We start from the raw sequence: 20220 nt of genomic DNA on the forward strand, positions 1-20220 counted from the left end.
CACTTTAGCTGTCTGTAAGGAGGTCTCAGCAGGTGCTTACATATTTTAAACAACAGGCCTGATGGGAAAACACTACAAAGGGGCTGGTTGAAAAATGCATTTTCTGGAACTACTAATTCCACGCTGGCAGATAAGTGGACTGGGGGCGGGGAAGAAAGTGTCTACAGTCAAAAAACTTGGTAACATGTTGGTCACAAGCAGCACATGCCTGGACCACAGGACCATGAGCCTGGCAAAAGTGTGTGGTCCTTTCTCACCTTTAGGTTCTAGAAAATGCTGCTTCCTCAGAGGAACCTTCTAGGCTCATGCTATTCAAGGATGTCCCCATCCTTCCGTCTTCTGCCACCTCACCCTCTTACTGTCAGTTGTCACCACCGAAAGTTCACTAGAATGTCGCAATATCTTAAAATTTTTGTCTCTTCATGTGCTAGTGTTATTTACATTGTAATTTAATGGATTGTTGTCAGTCTGCCAAAGCCTTTAAAAGGCATTTAAAAAATAACTTTTCCTTTAGAGTCAGTTTCTGTGGCCATTGCAGCAGAGTCATGATTAGGGAATTTCTCCTTCATGGACAGGTTATGGGGAGGAATTCCAGATCACACTGGGGTCTCAGGCCCCTGTTTCTCATCTTTGTGAAGGCGATGTGGCCTGTTTTCCTATCTGGAAGTGTTGTGTGCATAGTCCATTGTAGTTTTATGAAGTCTACCTAGATCACCTAATGAAAAGGACTTGGCATTAGCAAGACAGAGTTTAATGGCTATCCACAAAGGTCACTTTGCAAAACCCGTCACAGTGAATTTGAGAGAGTCTTCTTGTAACAACTTCCTAGCTCTGCATGTTAAGATCTTAAATTCAGGGCCTCCCTGCCATATTTTTGTATGTGGTGCACAGTAGACATTTCCAAAACGGAAATGCTTCCCTACTTATGATCTTAGAAAATAACTGTGTTAAGCCTTTAAATTCGAGCATTAGTGCAGTGTATGTAAAATCTGCTCTTCACTTTTATGCTGTGCAGACGCGATGATAGTCACCAACTTTCGGAGTGCTGGCGTCTCTAGCAGCTACTCTTAGATAAAAGCCCTCATCTCTCCCAAACCCATAAGCACAGATGGGCTTTTTAACTGTGTTCAAATACTTTCTTCTCCCCCAGGTCCTTGCAAACATGGAAGACATTAAAGTCCGTGAAATACAGATTTTTGACTACAGGAAGAAAATTGCTGAATCAGAGACTAAACTAAAGCAGCAACAAAACCTGTATGAAGCCGTGAGGTCAGACAGGAACCTGTACAGCAAAAACTTGGTGGAGGCTCAGGTAAACGGTGTTCGTGTCCTTACCTGGTAGATATTCAGGTAAACAGTGTGTGTGTGTGTGTGTGTGTCCTTACCTGGTGGAGGCTCAGGTAAACAGTTTGTGTCCTTACCTGGTGGAGGCTCAGGTAAACGGTGTTCGTGTCCTTACCTGGTAGATATTCAGGTAAACAGTGTGTGTGTGTGTCCTTACCTGGTGGAGGCTCAGGTAAACAGTGTGTGTCCTTACCTGGTGGAGACTCAGGTAAACAGTGTGTGTCCTTACCTTGTGGAGACTCAGGGAAACAGTGTGTGTTTGTGTATTTACCTTGTGGAGACTCAGGTAAACAGTGTGTGTCCTTACCTTGTGGAGACTCAGGTAAACAGTGTGTGTGTGTCTTTACATTTTGATTTCTCTCTACCCTAGGTTTAAAGAACTCCCTATTACTCTAAGGGCAGTGTTAGGCAATACGAAGGAACCCTGCTCCATCTGCATGAATTACTACCCTAGGTTTAAAGAACTTCCTATTACTCTAAGGGCAGTGTTAGGCAATACGAAGGAACCCTGCTCCATCTGCATGAATTACTACCCTAGGTTTAAAGAACTTCCTATTACTCTAAGGGCAGTGTTAGGCAATACTGAGGAACCCTGCTCCATCTGCATGAATTACTACCCTAGGTTTAAAGAACTCCCTATTACTCTAAGGGCAGTGTTAGGCAATACTGAGGAACCCTGCTCCATCTGCATGAATTACTATCAGTTTCCACACACTGTCAAGTTGCGGGAAATGGGAGTGACAGAACTCAACAGCCCACAGAGAGCGCAGCCTCATTTACATTGCTAGATAGGATTGCTGCTGTTACCTCGGGTTTTAGATTGGTTGTTAGCTGCCAAGACTTAGAGTGCAGTTGTATATATTCCTTCTTGTTTAAACTGCAGTCCTGGCTTTGGCATCTCTTTTACGATGATTTTTGTGCTTCTAACTTCTTTAGTCAAAGGAGATAATGTTCCTGTGTGTGTGTGTGTGTGTGTGTGTGTGTGTGTGTGTGTTTGAGCATCTGTGCTACATAGTGCACTGTTTATATGTTGTGTGTCTCCTGAGACTCTTCCGTGTCATTGCTAGAAGGTACTTTGATGTTGATGGACACAAGAGACAAAGGAATAGCCTAGTCAGGGTTAGTCAGGCGCTGTTTTGAGAGCGCTCTTAAATAAATATTGAACTTCCATGCAGAGGATGGTGTCTGTCTGGTTTCCAAACCTTTCTCTCTTCCTTTTGGTTAGGATGAAATAACAGAGATGAAGAGAAAGTTAAAGATCATGACGCATCAAGTGGACCAGCTGAAGGAAGAGATCTCCGCCAAGGAGTCGGCGCTAGTGAAGCTGCACCTGGAGCAACAGCGCATCGAAAAGGAGAAGGAAACCCTGAAGGTACTGGGCTAAGGGCAGGCGCTCTGGGCTGGCATCTTCCTGGCGGATGCAATTCCTGCTCACCAGAAGCACCAAGGGGCAAGGAGAGCAACCAGGAATGGTTACCTGTAGCCTCAGTTGCTAAGATCCAGAGGCCACCCACACCAGGTGCTGGGAAGATTACCTTTGCCATCTCGGCCTTGGTCTCCTCACAGGAAATGGTCCCGGTCCAGTGGGGGAGGAGAGTGGCAGATGCCCATGGCTCCTACCTCATTTATGACCAATATGCCTCAGTGGAAGAGAAGCTAACATGTTGGTAGTGCCCAGGAAGTCCTCGACTTTATAGGTTACCTACCACCCATTTGCATTCACAACCCATGATGAGCCCTGTGTTCATACCCAACACACCCAGATTCCACTCTGGGCTTTCAATAAGATGCTATTTGTCTGTCTGCCCCTAATTGCCACTCCTTTGTGTGAAGGTGACTTTTCTGTTTGCAGTGTTGTTACCTACCAGGTGCTAGAGCGTTTCCATCTCTTGGTTTGCTGGGACCAGGTTCATGATTGACTTTGTATCTGGGGTTCTCGACCTATGTAGCTTCTCCTTCCAGAAACACCTCTTTCCACAGACCTTACAAAAACACACTTGCTTATTTATTTGCTTTTAAAAATGATTCTGGGGGTGAACTCAGGCCCTTGTACATCCAAGACTTTCTACTATTGAGCTATATCCAGTCCTTGGGTTTTTGAGACAGGGTCTTCCTAAGTAGCTCAGGCTGGCCTCGAACTCATGAGCCTCTGGCCTGTACTACTACTTCCCCTCCTCCTCTTCCTTCTTCTTCTTCAAAATAAATTTATTTATTTATTTTCCATCCCAGTCACAGTTTCCCTCCCTCCTTCCATCCCCCTTCTGTTCCACTCCTCCTGTTTCTGTTTAGGAAAGGGCACATCTCCCATGAATATCAACACAACATGGCATATCAAGTTGCAGCAAGACTAATTATCTCCCCATGTATTAAGATGAGAAGGGTGACCCAATATGAAAAGTAGGGTCCCAAAAGCCAGTAAAAGAGTCAGAGACAGCCCCTGTTCCCACTGTTAGGAGTCCCACAGGAAGGCCAAGCTACACAACTGTAACATACATGCCTAGGTCAGTCCCATGTAGACTCCCTGGTTGTTGGTTCAGTCTCTGTGAGCCCCTTTGAGCCCATGTTAGTTGATTCTGTGAGTATTCTCATGATGTCCTTGACCTATCTAGCTCCTACAATCCTTTCTCCTCATCTCTAAGATCCCTCAAACTCTAACTACTGTTTAGTTGTAGGTCTGTGTCTGTTTCCATCAGTTACTGGTTGACAGCTCCCTGATGACAATTGGGTTAGGCACCAATGTGGTCACTGGAGTTGACCAAACCACTACGTGTACTTCTTTAGTGCTGGGATTATAGGCAGGTACCTCCACATCCTAACAGACAAGCCCTTTAAGCCTATTAGTTTAGAACACTCACATACATTAAGATGATATGAGATAGAGTGCCCCTTCTTTTTCACCTGACCAAGGGACTGAAGTGAGGAACATCTAAGAGGGCGATGGAAATTTTGTGTAAACAATCTATATGCACAATCCTTAAGGATGTATAAGATCCACCTGTATCTTTAGAGCATGTCAGAGGCATGTAACATGATGAATAGAAACCCAGAGACAGAAACTAGTTCAACCTGAAGGTTAGAAAAGCAAAACAGCCAGCCACTGGCTCTTACCTCTACCTCAGTCCGAAGTGGCAATACTGTCTCCAGGAATCTCAGAATGAGACTGTGTGTGAGAGCTGTCTCTCCTCCTCTTATATTCCTCCCTAGGGCTGGGGTTAAAGGCATGCACCAATACTGCCCAATTTCTATGGCAAACTAGTGTGGCTACTGGGATTAAAGGTGTGTGTCACCACTGCCTGGTCTGTAAGGTTGATCAGTGCAACTGCGTTACTCTCTGAACTTCAGGCAAGCTTTATTTATTAAAATACAAATGAAAAAAAAACAAATGAATTACTACAAAGGCTGAGTGCCATAATTTCTGCAAACAGTGGCTTTCAAAGATAGACATTGTCTTGTGTGCATGCACACAGTACCATGGAGGTTTAATGCCACATTTCCTTGATTCTAGGATGCCATAGTCTGAAATATGTACTCTTAATTTAATAACAGCCTTGACGCTCTAATGATAGGTTTTCATGGAAATGGAACTGTTGCATTAAATTAATTTAAGACACACTCAGTATGAGAGAGATTAAGCTATGGCAAAAGTGTCTTTATGAAAAGAATGTGGTAATAGATATATTTATTTAGGACTCTATCCCCATCACTCCAGCTCATGAAAAAGCATGGAGAATTCTTCATGCAAGCTAAAGAACTTTACAAATTTTGAAACTATTCCGCTTTCGTTCTTATTCTTATTCTTGTTCAAAAGTTGTTTAGCTGGGGGACGGTTTGTTTTATCCCAGAGTCACTAGCAGGATGGGGTTTAGTTACCATTGAACAAACTGGAAAAATCTCATTATAAACCCCGCTGCATCAGGGGCCTCTTGGACCACATTAGCAAGGCTTCAGTGTAATAAACTTTGCTAATTGGTATATCATCTCTTTCTCCTGGAGGAGGCACTGATTCTCATCTCTGCTTCCCAAGTGATGCCCAATTCTGAAAATTAACCATAGTGAAGTCCAAGTTGGAATTAAATGCTTCCTATGGAATTCACTTTAGAATAAACAGTGTCCCATACTTACTTCCAATTTCTTCGAGTTTGCTGTTAGATTGTATCTATTTTAATGATACCTTCCATTATTAGGCATCTAAAACATAGCACCAAAGAAACATCATAATAAGAGAAAGGGAGTTAGGCTGTGCATTTATACATGCTTGGGCATCGGAGTGGGCAAAGAGCAGATACAAGGGTGACTAAAAGGCCTCTACCTTGGAGATGGACTCCCAACAGGGGGTCTCAGGGCTTTGGCCGCTGGTTTTAGGAAGGTGATGGTTTTGGGTGTGTAGGATAAGTGGGGTTACCAGCATTTCTCACTGAGGGAAGGGTGAGTAATAGAGAGAGGATGAAGCTTGTTTGATTTCTTATTTGAGGTTATCTGAGGGTGACCGGTCGGTCATGGTGCTGTGAATATGGATAATTCTGACCTATCGTTCAGTCTGTTTGACATCCCTGCAAACACTATGACAGCTCATCTGTGGAGTTCCAGCCTGTTGAGCGGTTTAGACTAAGAATTTGAATCACATTTCCACACTGGCCTCTGGGCTGCAAGTATGTTCTGTGTGAAAACTAAAACTCCAGAGGGAAGAGCAGATTCTCTAGTAACTTTGCCCACAGAGATATTTTTCTTTTATTCTAAAAACTATGTGGGCACATAATCCCTTTGGAGGGGACATAAACACACAGACTCAGTAGATCACAAGAGAAATTTTTTTAAATATTTATTTATTTATTATTTATTATGTATACAGTATTCTGGTGCCAGAAGAGGGCACCAGACCTCATTACAGATGGTTGTGAGCCACCGTGTGGTTGCTGGGACTTGAACTTAGGACCTTTGGAAGAGCAGGCAATGCTCTTAACCTCTGAGCCATCTCTCCAGCTCCCACAAGAGAAATTTTTATAGGACAACTCAACTTACTACTTTCCAAAGCCTCCAGACTGATGGTTGTCATAGGAGGTCACCTGCACCCCACTCAGTCCCCTCATCCGAACAATTTTCTCTTTGCATCTTTCCTAACCCCTCTCTGCTGGCCCCAGTCTCTGCTGACTCGGGATCACAGGCACCATCAGTGTGTCCCGCCTCTGACAGCATGCCGGTGGATCTCTGTAGATCGGGCTCCATCTGCAACCTTCTGTTCATTTCACTCCACTCTTGTTTCATCGACTCTGAAGGAGTCTTCTCATTTGGAATGCCTGCCTTCCTGTCCTAACAAGCCCCCAATGCTGTCTCGCCTCTTCCCAGCCATCCTGCATCTGCTTGACAGCACTTTGATTCCCCGTGAATAATGCAGCAGTAAGTTCTCTGCCTCCAGAGCTCGGTAGCACATTAGGGACTGGCCTCAGGGAATCACATCCTTCCACTTAGTGATTCTGTCCAATGACGTGGATGGGGAGCTGGCATCCATGGGAGGCCTGGGGTGGCGGACGAGAAAAAGCCTAATTACACCTGTGGCTGAAGACTTGGGTGGTTCATGCATGAGCCAGTGAGACTCTCCCAAATGTGGCTCTTGAGATACAATTTTCACCCAGTGTCATATTTGATGATAATCAGTCCATAAGTACTGATTTCAAAATTATACAACCCTGAAGCTGAACAAAATTGTTAGTGAAGGGTGTGTCTAGTCATCTCACTGCAACTTCCTGCCACCAGTAGTGCATTTAGCAGGTGCAGCAACTTGAAGTCCCACCTAGGATGTTGCCTGGTAGGTGTGCAGCAGCTGGGTGCATAGCGACTGTCACCCTTCCTGAGAGGAAGCTCAGATTTATAACTGCTAAATGTATTAGGCTCTAGGTATTTTGTTGATGCTAACATTTGCTGCCAATGCCTAATGCCACATCTTGTTTACAGCCCATAAATTTATGACACGAGGAGACCACTCAGAATTTTGATCTATTATGAAAAAGGTACCCAGCAATGCCAGACGCGCGGCTGGTTTTACATTTCAGACAGATACTTTTACACACTGTTGATTGCATTTTAATATAACAAGGGTTTCATTTTGTTCTGCTGATGGATTCTGATCCGCTCTTGGCACTTAGGGACAGAGAAGAGAGTGTGCAGATATGGGAAAATAAAAGTTTTATGAAGGGAAGCGTGAGCCAAGCAGGTATTTCATTGCTGTCTTCGCTGTCACCTTAGATGATTATAGAACCAGAGAAGACTGGTTCTTCACTCTGTTTTCCAACAGGCACTCCCCTTGAATGGTAAATTCTAGGCCCAACCTTTCCTCAATCAGTATTTCATTTTGCTTATCCCTGAATCAAAACATTTCATGAATGAACAACACAAAGTGCCATCAAAGAAAGCCTGGCTTCACAGTGGCTAGTTGTACTTAATATGCACACTACATCTCTAACAGCGGGTGTGCACCGTCTCTTACTGCTTGGGTAAGCTGCAGTGTGCAATTCATGACTCCTGGCCCTCATAGGCTCGAACCAGGCCTTGATCTCAGTTGGGTTGCTTTACAAGTCTTTTATTATTTTGGTGAGTTTGAGCGCGGGGTTCCCAAAAGTCACCTGAAGGACAAAAAATAGTATAAACCTTGTGCTGTCATTTATAGCAAATCACACACACACACACACACACACACACACACACACACACACACACACACTGGAGGCCAACCACCTTCCCATCTTTACCCTTGTGATTAGAGGGATGGGAACGCAGAGCTCCTCCCCCTCATTGCTCTCCCCTGCGCAGTTGACTGGTCAACTGTCCCACTGTCTTTCCAGGCTGGCGATGGAATCCCCTCTAAAACGCATTCTTCTTTCCTTTAACATGGGAACTGCTGGTTCCTTGATGCAGACTCTTCATAGTGTATTCAGTCAGATGATCCATACCAGGCCTGCCAAGCTGTTTGTCAGCCTCTCTTCCTCCCATCCCCAGCCTGGCCCTCTGGTCCAGCCATGAAGGGGGCACTGTTCTGTCTGCTCAACACAGCAGATGTTTCAGTTTGCCTGAGCTAATTCATATAGCCTGACTGTTGGATGCCTCCCTCCAACACACACCTCTCCAGCTGGGCATCATCTGTCACCTGCCGAGGACTTGACGCATTCTTCTCTGTCAATCCCAAGCAGGCACGTAAACTCCTTCTTGTGTGTGCTCACGGCCTTTGCTAGCCCAGCAGATGGCACGTTCATGCTGTTGGTAGCTGTATCAGTCATCTTCAGCGGGTAATGAATACTGTCTTACTCATCTTCTCTATTTGATTTGTAACTCTTGGGTGCAGGCAGCAGGCAGAGCACAGGTCTTTTGCATCAAAAGACCCTGCTTGGAGATCTTAACTTCAGTATTTACTAACTCGGTGACATTGGCTAAACTAAGTGTTTCCTTTTGTCTCTGTACAGGGACACACAGTGTCATGCTTGGCATATCGTAAGTCACTTATGTGCTGTGAAACAGATAGAAGTGGCTTTGATGGCAAGGATTCTCCTTTCCTAACTTAATAGCCCCTTTCTCCATTTTCCTGCATTTCTAGTGAACCCCACCTTAGCCTCCGATGAACCTTGATTCAAGTGTGAGGTCCCTAAGAAAGCATCCCCGAGGCCTCTGCTAGGTGATGGTTGGATGCCTTTTTCTTTGACTTCCTGTGTTTTCAACTCACTGTGTACATGGAGGGCAGCTGGGGAAAGAGTCAGTGCAATGCTTCCTGTGCAAGCATGCTAGCATGACCCTCTAGCACTCATCTAGCAAGCCGGGCAGAGATAGAGAGTGGTATCCATGGATAATCTCAGTGCTGAAGAGGTAGGAGCAGGTGGTTCCTGATTGCTGGTCACTGGGTCACTGGGACCCAGTGAGAAACCAACATATGACACTGACCTCTGGCTTCCACACAGATGTGCATCTGCATACACACGCATGTGCACACACATACCTGAACGTTCACAGACACAAAAATAGCAAAAACGATACTGAAAATTGTTACCTGAACTCAACAATGTGCCTCTTAATTGCATGCTACTTATATATCACATCTTCTTTTCCATATTGGAGATGTCTTAAGAATTTTTTAAAGATCATAACCCTTCTGTCGTATCAAAATGTTTTGTGAGAGATGCTTCGTTGCTGTTTTTGACTAATTTAATTCATTCTCATAACAGACCTTCTCTTGGTAGTGAGTGTGCTGGTTGTGGTAGGACCACTAGAGAGGTTGGTCTATGTTGACACCCTCCCTGTCCTCACCCACACCTTCTTCCTGAACTGTTGTTAGTGAATTGCGTTGGGGAGGGGAAGATGCTGCTGAATTCCAATGAGGCCCCTTCTCTGCTTATACAGAAGAGTGATAGGAAACTCTTGGGGCACAGCTTCCAGAATGACCAGGACCATTGTATGGACACTGTTGATTCGCTGGTTCTTGTGGGTGTGCAGGCACAGGCACACTGCGCTTGTTTGGGCTGTGGTGGTGCTGGACCTCTGTTAAATGAGACACGAGAGGAAAGCACAGGAACCATGACCATGCGGCCAAACCCAGCCCACTGGTCCTGCTTAGGCGACTGCTGATTGCGATGTGTCTGAATGGCCCACTCTCTATCAGGCTGAGCTGCAGAAGCTGAGACAGCAGGCCCTGGAGACCAAGCACTTCATTGAGAAGCAGGAGGTGGAAGAGCGGAAACTCTTGCGCATCATTGCCGAGGCTGACGGGGAAAGGGTGCGGCAGAAGAAGGAGTTAGACCAGGTAGAAGCGCCTTGTCATAGCCCCACAAGCAACTGTGAGTCCATTGCCCTTGGCAGCTCATATGTGAAGATCAGCAATAGAGTCTTGGGTTGATTGAGAAATAATCAGCCATCCCATCCACAGGATGACCACTTCTTGGCATCAGTTACTCTTCTAAGCACTGGGGACATGCTGGCCAATAATACCATAGGTCCCTGTTTCCAGGGAATTTAAACTGTAATATAATATAGCTGCCCATATATAAATGCCAGCTATAATTACATGATAGAAACTCATGTGCATAATTTGGGGATTAAAAAAAAATTCTTTAAGAAAACGGTCTCCATATGTAGCTTAGGCTGGTCTTGAATTGGTTATCTCCCTGCCTGAGCCTCCTGAAATCTGGGATTGCAGCTTAGAGGCTCGTGTCACCTACTCTACTGCACTGCAGAAATCCAGATGCTCTCAGGGTCCTGTCTGGAGAAGCTGGTCAGCGTGGATTGTAAGAAGTGATGGGCAGGAGCTGGCCTGACGGAAAAGCATTCACGCTGAAGCATTTTTAAAAGACAGGTTGGAGGTGCTGGAGCAATGGCGCAGGGGCTGAGAGCACTGGTTATTCTTCTAGAGGACCGGGGTTCATTCGTCAGGACCTGAGCGATGGTGCACAGCTGTCTGTAGCTCTAATACCAGGGGACCTGATTCCCTCCCTTCTCCTGGCCTCTGGGGATACTGTACGAACCAGGTGCACAGATACATGTGCACAGGAAAACGCATCTAAAAATAAGTACATTTCTAAAACTTAAAAAATTTACCTTGGGAAAAACACCTGAAGGACACAGCTTCAGGGCAAGCATCCCTGGATTATCGGTCCATGGCTATTCAATGGGAGAAATGCCATGCTGAGTACCTAGTGGGGTGTTTCCAGTGTGCTGCCCACGGGGCATGTGTGGACACAGGGTAGATATTTGTGCATGAGTTGGATGCTGACGTCATGGTGAAAAGGGAGACTTTTTTTTTTCACTCCAAGAGGCCATGTCTTTCCAGGTCATCAGTGAGAGAGACATCCTCGGGTCTCAGCTTGTTCGGCGCAATGATGAGTTAGCCCTGTTGTACGAGAAGATCAAGATCCAGCAGTCCGTGCTGAACAAAGGCGAGACCCAGTACAACCAGAGGGTGGAGGACATGCGTATCCTTAAGCTGGAGATAAAGAAGCTGCGCAGGGAGAAGGGGATCCTCGCCAGGAGCGTGGCGAACGTGGAGGAACTCAGGTAGAGGGAGGTTGTGAAGGTCTGCGGGGAGCCCCCACAAAAGGGCCTCATGTGGCTCTTCAAAGGTTGGCTAACCTGAAGAAACTCAGGTGGAAGGGGTTTGTGGAGGTCCACAGGGAGCCTTCATGGAAGGACCTCGTGTGGGTCTTTGAAGTTTTTAAGCAAATTACACAAAATGGACTTCATAGGATAAAAGAGTCCATTGAATGAAAACAACTTTTCCATAAAGTCTCTCCTGTGCTCGTGCCGTGTCACAAAAACAGGTCAGTCTCCCTCCAGGGGGTGTAGGGGACAGCAAAAAGGTCATTAAAGCACCTTTCTCTGGCTCTTTCAAAACGAAATTTCTAATCAAAGCACAAATACAAATAAGCACAAACCAGTAACAATTCATAATTTTTTTCTCCCTCGGTGAGTTCTTTGGAATTCCTTTAATTAGGTAGCATGCAAAAGACGAAGCATCAATATTTAAATGCCACCTTGCTAACATATGCATCTCTTTTTCTTGGAATAACACATATGATAGAAAGAGGTGGAGAATTTAATTCTATCACTCTCTGAAAATCTGTTTCCTTAAAAGGTGGCCAAACTTTTTACCTGACTCTTAGTTCTTCTTCTGCAGCTTCCACTTAGCTCCCATCTTCCTTCTTTAAATCTTGTACCATGCAGCATCTGCTTTCCCTGTGGGAAACCATTGTGGGGTTCCATACGAGCCACTGCAGGGAACTGAATGAGAGAGCTGACATTCCTTGGTGACTTCCCTTATTTCCCACAGACCTGTATGAGTGCAGCTTCTCCTCGGCCACCCAAGGAGAAGGATATGGTTTGGATCTGCTGCTTCTATTAGTTAGAGGAAAAGAGACTCTGATGTTCAGGAGTCGTGAGTTTGCTGCTATCAAGGATGGATCGATCCTTTTGTTTTTGGAGTTTTCTTGTCTTTCAGATAATGCATATAGTACATATTCATTGTAGAAATATGGGCAATGCAGAGAAGACACACAGAAGGGACTGGAAAAATCACTCGCAACTTTGCTACTCAGAGAGACGACCATTTGTGCTGCTCAGACAAGTGGGCTCATTCTAAGTAGTCGCTGAATGATCTTAAGGGCTGTCATTATATCTGTCAGCCATGAGTTATTTTTATGACCTACAAAAAAGACCAAATTCGACCCTTTCCTGTCAATATTGTTAGTTTGTTAATGCATTTTATTTCCCTTCCAAGGACAGGACAGTCTCAGAACAAATGGAGACAAGCAACCTCACTATCTACCAGCTATGTGACCTTGGGCAAGTGTCTCTGAGGTTTGGGCTTGTGATTACAGTTCAAGGCAGTAGAAACAAACCCAATGTGCAGGGTCTCCTCCACAGTCAGTCCTCATGTGTGGCAGCCTGTACCTTTTCTTTCCTCTCTCAGTGATGTTCTAGAACAGCAAAGTGTTAAGGATATGCTTTTAATTCTAGGCAGCTTGTTCTGCACTCCCTGATGAGTGAGCATCATGCAGTTAATTCTAATGGTTTGTCTTGTTAATGAGGGGAAGTTGTATTATTGGTTTAAATGAAGCAATTAAGTAAAAGAGATGGCTTCATGTTAGTAATCCACACACCCATGGCAGATGAGGACATATCGTAATGTCTTTACCGCATGAGTCAAAGCAAGCATTTGCCCCTTCTCCTTCTCCAGCAGAGGTTTTGGTAACTAGAATCATTCAGGATGCTGAGGGTGGCATTACCCAGAGATGCCCAGAGATTTTTAGAAGCACATTTAAAACAGAGCTGGGGCTTCAGGGCTTTTAAAAAGCCATCTATGCTTGCTGGTCGTGGGACTTAAGGCAGAATATCTTCATTGCTCCAAACTCAGCATCTCCATATCCAAATTGAAATTATCCACGGGACTTTTCAAACCTATGAAATGGGGGCCCTGCACCATACCCCATATAGCAGAAGTCCTCTGGGGAATGGGCCCATGCAAAGAAATGTTGGGAGCCCTCCATGTGATTCCGCTATGCAGTGAAGATGGAAGTCAGAGACCATAATTGATGCTGGCTTGTTGCCTGCACTACAGTAACTCACTGTCAAGTGTGGAAGTTGCAATGTTGAGTGTTCACCCCGATCACTACTATAGAGACAGAAACACTGAAATGTATTTTGGGACTCTCAGGGTTCACTTCCTGATCTGGTATGAACAGAGTCTGTACTTTTTGTTTCCCAGCTGCCTAGACCCAAATAATCACATAGAAACTATACTAATTACAACACTGACTAATAGCTTAGACGTATTACTAACTAGCTCTTATATCTTAAATTAACCCATTTCTATTAATCTGTGTATCATCATGAGGCTGTGGTCTACTGGTAAGGTTCCAGTGTCTTTCTCCTTTGGCAGCTATGTGGTGTCGCCCTGACTTCACTTTTTTTCTCCCTGCATTCAGTTTAGTTTTCCCATCTAGTTCTATTGTGCCCTGCTATAGGCCAAAGCAGCTACTTTATTTACATCATAAAGAGTGGAATCCCACATCATCTCCACTCTTCTGTCTAAATAAAAAGGAGGGTTTTAACTTTAACATAGTAAAATTACATATACAAAACAGCTATCAAGCAAGAATTACAGTATTTAGTCTATTTGTACTAGGCAAAAATAAAAGAAAATATTCTATCATCTATCTTTGTGGGTCTAAATTTTATATCTAATTTATTTTTTATTATAACTAATGAAAACTATAACTATAAATGTCTTCAACTCCATCAAAGATCCCAGAAGGGATATATTATTACCTAAGTAAACAGGAAGTGCATTGTAAGCAACTTCCAAAATTCTAGAATTGACAGAGAAATCTTGCTGTCTGGATAGTCACCCAGAGTTCTTCTGTACTATTGAGGCATCCATCTGCAGCCTACAGGCTCATAGTGTCCAGCAGACTTTTTCATGAAGCAGGAAATTTGAAAGACTCTTTCACCTATATTGGCAGTTTGTCAATCACTTTCTTTTATGTCCTGCAGAATGTCTGACGGAGTCTTTCATGAAGCAGCGACCCTGAAGGATTATCTTACCTTCTTTTGGCAAGGTCATCAGTCATTTTTCTGTGGGTCCTGCATGTCCAGTTTATACAACATACCATCAAACAGTCCAGGCAAGAGCAGTTTTTTGCCCGAATGGCTAGCCTTGTCACATTGAAGGAAAATTCCATAATGAGTTTCTTCAGTGCCCATCAACCTTTCTGAAGTAATTGGTACTACCAGAAACAGACATGTCTCACTTTCGAGAACAGTCTAAGTTCTTAAAATATTTAAATTCCATATTTTGTAGGTCTTTGAAGTGTTGAAGATTATCTATCAAGTGAAATATATCTCTGTGTATATAGAAACCTAACATAATTAAAAGTTTGATTATAAATGGCTACCTCTTAATCTGTATTTTTAACTATACATTATATTTTTAAATGAACTATATAAACATATCTTAAGCAAGAGTAGAAATACACATATAACAAAATTGACCTTAATTTTATATCAATAAACCAAAGTTCACATCAATGCAAAGTATTCATTTTGATATCATATCCTCCCTTTTTTTTCTTTAGAAAGAGATTGACAGTGACCATTAACCACTTATACTGAACCCCTTTTAAATGAAAGCCAAGATATATAAACAATCATTTTGAGAATTTGGGCATAGTTTTCTCCAAACTTCTTCCTGCTGTTTGTTGGGCAAAGTATTTTAGGGTTTGTGAGACCTTTGTGGGGGGATCTTGTTCTACCAAACCCCATTAGCCTGAAGGAATCCACAGTTTCTCATCTTCTGTAGAAACAAAAGCAGAACACCTTTTACAAAGTGACAAATTCTTAGACTCAAATTTTGAAGTCAAAATACTTTTAAAATATATGTGTTGGTTTAACTTAGCAGTCCTAAAATCAAATGTCTCTCTGCAGTCAAAAAATTCAAAGAAAACACAATAATGTACATAATCTAGACTCTCTGTGTAATTCCATCTTCATGTGGTTTATTTTTTCTTTACTCTGTTACTTTTTAATATTTACCCCTTTTATCTTTTGACTGTCTGTACTGTTTTATATTACCTTTACTGTCTCTTTAAAGACTTTGTTTTATTTTATAAAACTATTTCTTTCTACAACTGCCTATACCCATTTTCCTTTTTTCTTAAGCCTATGTGTATTTTTTAAACATTCTGTGACCCATTCAGAGGTTTATTTTTGTCTGAATCTGACTTTATTGTGTATCTGTAATCATTTGCTGACCAGGAGAGCTTTTTTAATGTTAAGCAGGCATAGCTTGGACTAACACTGTGGCTTTTTCTGTTGGCTCTGCCCCATCCAACATGGTGGAGGTAGGTTCTCTGCCTCTGCAAGCCATGCTCATCACCCCAGCTCCACGGATGCAGCGGGTCTATGTCACCATTAAGCATCTTGTAACACTCTTCTCACAAAACCCCATTTAAATGCTTTGTAATAGGACTGCCTGAAAGAGCCAGAGTCGTTCATGTTGCCAGTACAAACCAGGAAGCCATTTCCTACAGTAGCCACACCTCTGCTTGCTGCCCGCAACCAGAGCCTATCTGGAAAAAAAATGTAGCTACCAAGAAGTTGTGCTTGGCTCCCATTTTTGTGGATCTAGAAGCTCTCTTTTTTTCTTAAGCTTTTTCAGGTTTTATATGGATCCATGCCCTAGACAGTGGGTGCCATTTGTAAACAGAGACTGTACTTTCATTTCCCAGCTGACCAGACCTGAATAATTACACGGAAACTATATTAATTACATCACTATTGGGCCAATAGCTTAAGTGTATTCCTGGATAGCTCTTACATCTTAAATTAGTCCATTTCTATTAATCTGTGTATCACCATGAAGCTGTGGTCTACTGGTAAGGTTCCAGTGCCTTTCTCCTTCAGCAGCTACATGGAGTTTCCCTGACCACACCTTCTTTCTCCCTGTATTTAGTTTCATTTTCCCACCTACCTCTATTACGTCCTGCCATAGGCCAAAGCAGCTACCTTATTAACCAGTGGTTATAAAGCATGTTCACAACATACAGAGGTGGAACCCTACATCAACCTGGTACCTTTCATATGCTTCTAAATTCCTTAAACCTTCAGAACCAAGATTCTAAAGGCTGCTGTTGCTCAGAGCCGAGGTAGTTCCTGAACTCCAAATGAATTAGTAGTCTTGTGACCTGCCTAGGTTTGGGAAGCTGGCCTCTCTCAGTGCAAACAAGTTTCCCAGTTCCAGATTTTTATGCCAGATACAGTGTGTCTACAGTGATCAAATCATTAGTTTTCCCCCATGTGTATGTGTGTTATATACATGTATGAGCCGGGGCACACATGTGAGTGTGCACATGGTAAATAGAGGTTGATATCCCATGCGTTCCTCAATTGTTTTCCACTTTTTGAGCTAGGTCTTTGATTGAGTCTAGAGCCCACAGACCCAGCCTGTCTTGCTAGCCAGCTTATCCGGGGGATCTCCTGACTCAGTCACCACAGTGGTGGGATTATATGTGGGTCAGTATACCTGGTTGGCTTTTACATGGGTTCTGGAAATTTGAACTCTGGTCTTTATGAATTCAGGGCAAGTGTTTTATGTGATGAGCCATCTCCCTGCAGCAAAAAATAGCATATTTAAGAGTTCTTTGCCAAACAAAGCTTGTCTTATCCAGGCAGGAGCTTTTCCACATGCAAAGAGAATTCTTGAAGGAAAGGACAAGATGTCGAGCCCTGGAGGAGGAGCTGGAGAACCCCATGAATGTGCACAGATGGAGGAAGCTTGAGGTAACACCTGCTGAGCATCCTTCCTGTCCCCAGCCCTCCTCTCCACCCATTCAAGACTCCTAACCTAAAGCAGGGTGAGAGGTTCCCTTCAGTTTCATGATATGCATATTGTCACCTATGAGGTAAAACTGAGTCAAATGTGAATTAGGTTGTTTTAGAACCAGATGGTTAATTTGACTTTGGCTTTAAAAGTCTGGGACAAAATCCTACCTGCCCCTAAAAAGACCCTTTGAAAGCTATATACATTGCTTTCATTGATGGGTATGTATCTTGCTTTTCAGGTAGTTTTGATCTTTGGATTGACTATTAATTGCCTTTGGTAATCTCTCCCACCAACTTCTTAGCCATCTTTCAATTGGTTTTGCATTCTTCCATTTCCTGAAGGAAATAGGGTTCTGTGACTCAATCTTTTCAAACGCCTAGACTGTGTTAGCCAACCCCTTTCTCTTAGGACCTGGGGTTAGAGCCGAAAGTACTCCTGGTGAAGGATGGGTAATCGACTTTTTCTGTGACTCCTGTTAGGTAACATGACCAACTCAGCAAAGAACAGCCACAGACAAGCTCTGCTTGGTCAAGACAAAAATGGTCCCCTCTTTTAGTTGTACACAGCAATGTGGTGCCAAAAGGGACTTTGGCTAAACGACCAATTACGATGTTGAGAGATATAAGTCTATGCACAGCAAAGTTCAGTGCAAGGTGGAAAATCATCCAGACAGGATTTTATTTTTATTTTCTTTTAATGAAGAAAGTATTAAAGTTAATGCATTATAAATCGTGTAAATACAAGGCCTGGATTTTAACAACATCCAGGACTGCCAAGTGAATGTGTGCCAACTCATGTCCAGCTATGTGGGCATCAGCTGGTGCTGGGCAAGCAAAGTCAGAGGCAATGAAATATTCCTCTTTAGTGCCCCAAGTGGAACAGCTGACCAACCCAGTGATTACCAAGGATCCGCCTGGGAAATGGACCTGAAGCTCTCACACCTGCTTATATCACTGTAGTTGGAAATTGTTCCTGGCTGCCCAGACCTGAAATAATTATAAAGAAACTATATTATTTAAAACACTGCTTGGCCAATAGCTTATGCATATTTTTAACTCCTTTAGCTTAAATTAACCCATTTCTATTAATCTGTGCATCACCACGAGGTTGTGGCCTACAGGCAAGTTTCCTACATCTGTCTCCTCTGGTGGCTACATGGTGTCTCCCTGACTCATCTTACTCTCTCTATCTATATCTATATCTATATCTATATCTATATCTATATATCTATATATCTTCCAGCCTGGCTACATTCTGTTAAACCATTGGCCAAAAGCAGCTTCTTTATTCATTAACCAATAAAAGCATCACATACACAGAAGGACTTCCCACAGCACATCACAGTAGCCTAGTCAATGGGTTCTACGTAGATCTTGGAGATTTCCAACTCCACATTAATTTCTATTAAAAAAAATACAGACTCTGGGGTGTGGTTGAAACTATCCAGCTGCTGTATTCATTCAAAGTGTCAGTATGCCTGAAAACAAAGCCTTGAATCCAAGTGCAAAGGACAGATCGTCAGCGTACATCTGTGGCTCTGGTCTGAGAGAAACACACGTCACGGCTGAGGGAGCGTCAAAGCTGCCCACGTTGATTCCCTTTGAGTGCTCGGTGCCGCAGCTCTGTCCTGCTGCCTCCCTTTAGGCAGATGTTGGGTCCTGCAATCCTTCCCCGTTGTGGGCTGCATGGGATCTTCTGGTTGACAACAATTTCAGGAAGTCAGTCCTGTGGAAACCTGAGGTGGCAGTGAAATTTCAGAGCATCCTAATGAGAGCCGCAGACTTTGTAATAGTGCACGTCCTGAATCCAGCTGGGATCCTTCCAGCACTGGCCAAGAGTTCTTTGCTCCTAAGTTCTCCTGTCTGTAAAAGGGGAAGACTGATATCTCCTCACAGTGGTCACGTGGCTAAAGTGTGACATTACATGGGAAGCACCGAGCATCACACACGGTTGTGAGATGATTAGGGTCTTTCCTTCTGGTGGGGCAAACACACTCAGTTTTCACTCGTGGGTGAATCGGCACCATAGTCGAGACAGCAGGAAACTGCGGTCTGCTCTTGGGAGCAGGAGTTTATGTCAGTGTCATTTGCTATGCCTCTTCTCCTTTTGGGCTTCAGTTCTTTGTGTCCTCTGTCTTCAAGTGGGAAAGGCATTTTAAGAAAGCAGGCATTACTGCACACACACCACGGAGCTCTGAAACTAATGCTGTCTCCCGTCGCTCTCCTTGCGCAGGCCAGTGACCCCAGTACCTTTGAGCTGATCCAGAAAATTCACACCCTGCAGAAGCGACTCATCAGCAAGACAGAAGAGGTGGTGGAGAAAGAGCTGCTCCTTCAGGTATGTCTCCCTGCTTGTGCTCCCCAAACAAACGCGGCCATCTCTAGGAGCCTCAGAACCGGTGGCTTGGAAGTGGTGCATGCCTCATCCTAAACTGTAGATGGCAACAGCGGCTCACACAAGAGCAGACAGCCCGACTAATTGTTCTTTATGCTGCGATCACTGATATTTCAAGAATCCCAGAAAATGAAGTTCAAGGCTAGACTTAGGCAATGTGAACATTTTCTCACTTCCCCGCAGCTCTATTATTTGTCGAATTATTTTAACCACTTTTCTTCCGATCTTCATATAGTGTGAAGTGCTGTGATTTCAGCTTTGAAAATGGTTTTCACATAGAGCACAAATGATCGTTCCCCAGGAGGGTCTGTGTGAGTGAAGCGGAAAGATGTGTTTTAGGATGTGGGGTGTGTGTGTGTGTGTGTGCACGGGCAAGGTGTGTGCACACTGGTGCACATTCACGTGAAGGCTAGAGGAGGATGCTGGCATCTTCCTTATAGCCACCCACTATATTCTCTAGAAACAGATTTTCTCAGTAAGCCTGAATCTTGACTAGGCTGGCCGGAGAACAAGCTCCCAGGATCCACTTGTCTCAAGCCTCCTGATGCTGGGGTTACCGGAATGTCTGACATGCCTCGATTTTAGATGGGTGTAGAGGAGTCAAACTCAAGTCCTCAGACTTGGATAGTAAGAGC

At 43.8% G+C, this 20220-nt stretch overlaps 1 protein-coding gene across 1 annotated transcript in view; it reads left to right on the forward strand.

Annotated features, from left to right (window-relative positions):
• The window catches only part of Cfap58 (cilia and flagella associated protein 58), a 106375-nt gene that overhangs the window by 38777 nt on the left and 47378 nt on the right, over positions 1 to 20220 (forward strand). Inside the window, exons 13-18 of the mRNA XM_075975267.1 lie at positions 1151 to 1312; positions 2570 to 2716; positions 9983 to 10123; positions 11147 to 11370; positions 17037 to 17148; positions 19424 to 19528. Of these exons, the coding sequence (XP_075831382.1) occupies positions 1151 to 1312; positions 2570 to 2716; positions 9983 to 10123; positions 11147 to 11370; positions 17037 to 17148; positions 19424 to 19528 (891 nt within the window). The remainder of the gene's footprint in view (positions 1 to 1150; positions 1313 to 2569; positions 2717 to 9982; positions 10124 to 11146; positions 11371 to 17036; positions 17149 to 19423; positions 19529 to 20220) is intronic.

This window comes from Microtus pennsylvanicus, chromosome 5, assembly GCF_037038515.1.
Source record: "Microtus pennsylvanicus isolate mMicPen1 chromosome 5, mMicPen1.hap1, whole genome shotgun sequence".
NCBI lineage: Eukaryota > Metazoa > Chordata > Mammalia > Rodentia > Cricetidae > Microtus > Microtus pennsylvanicus.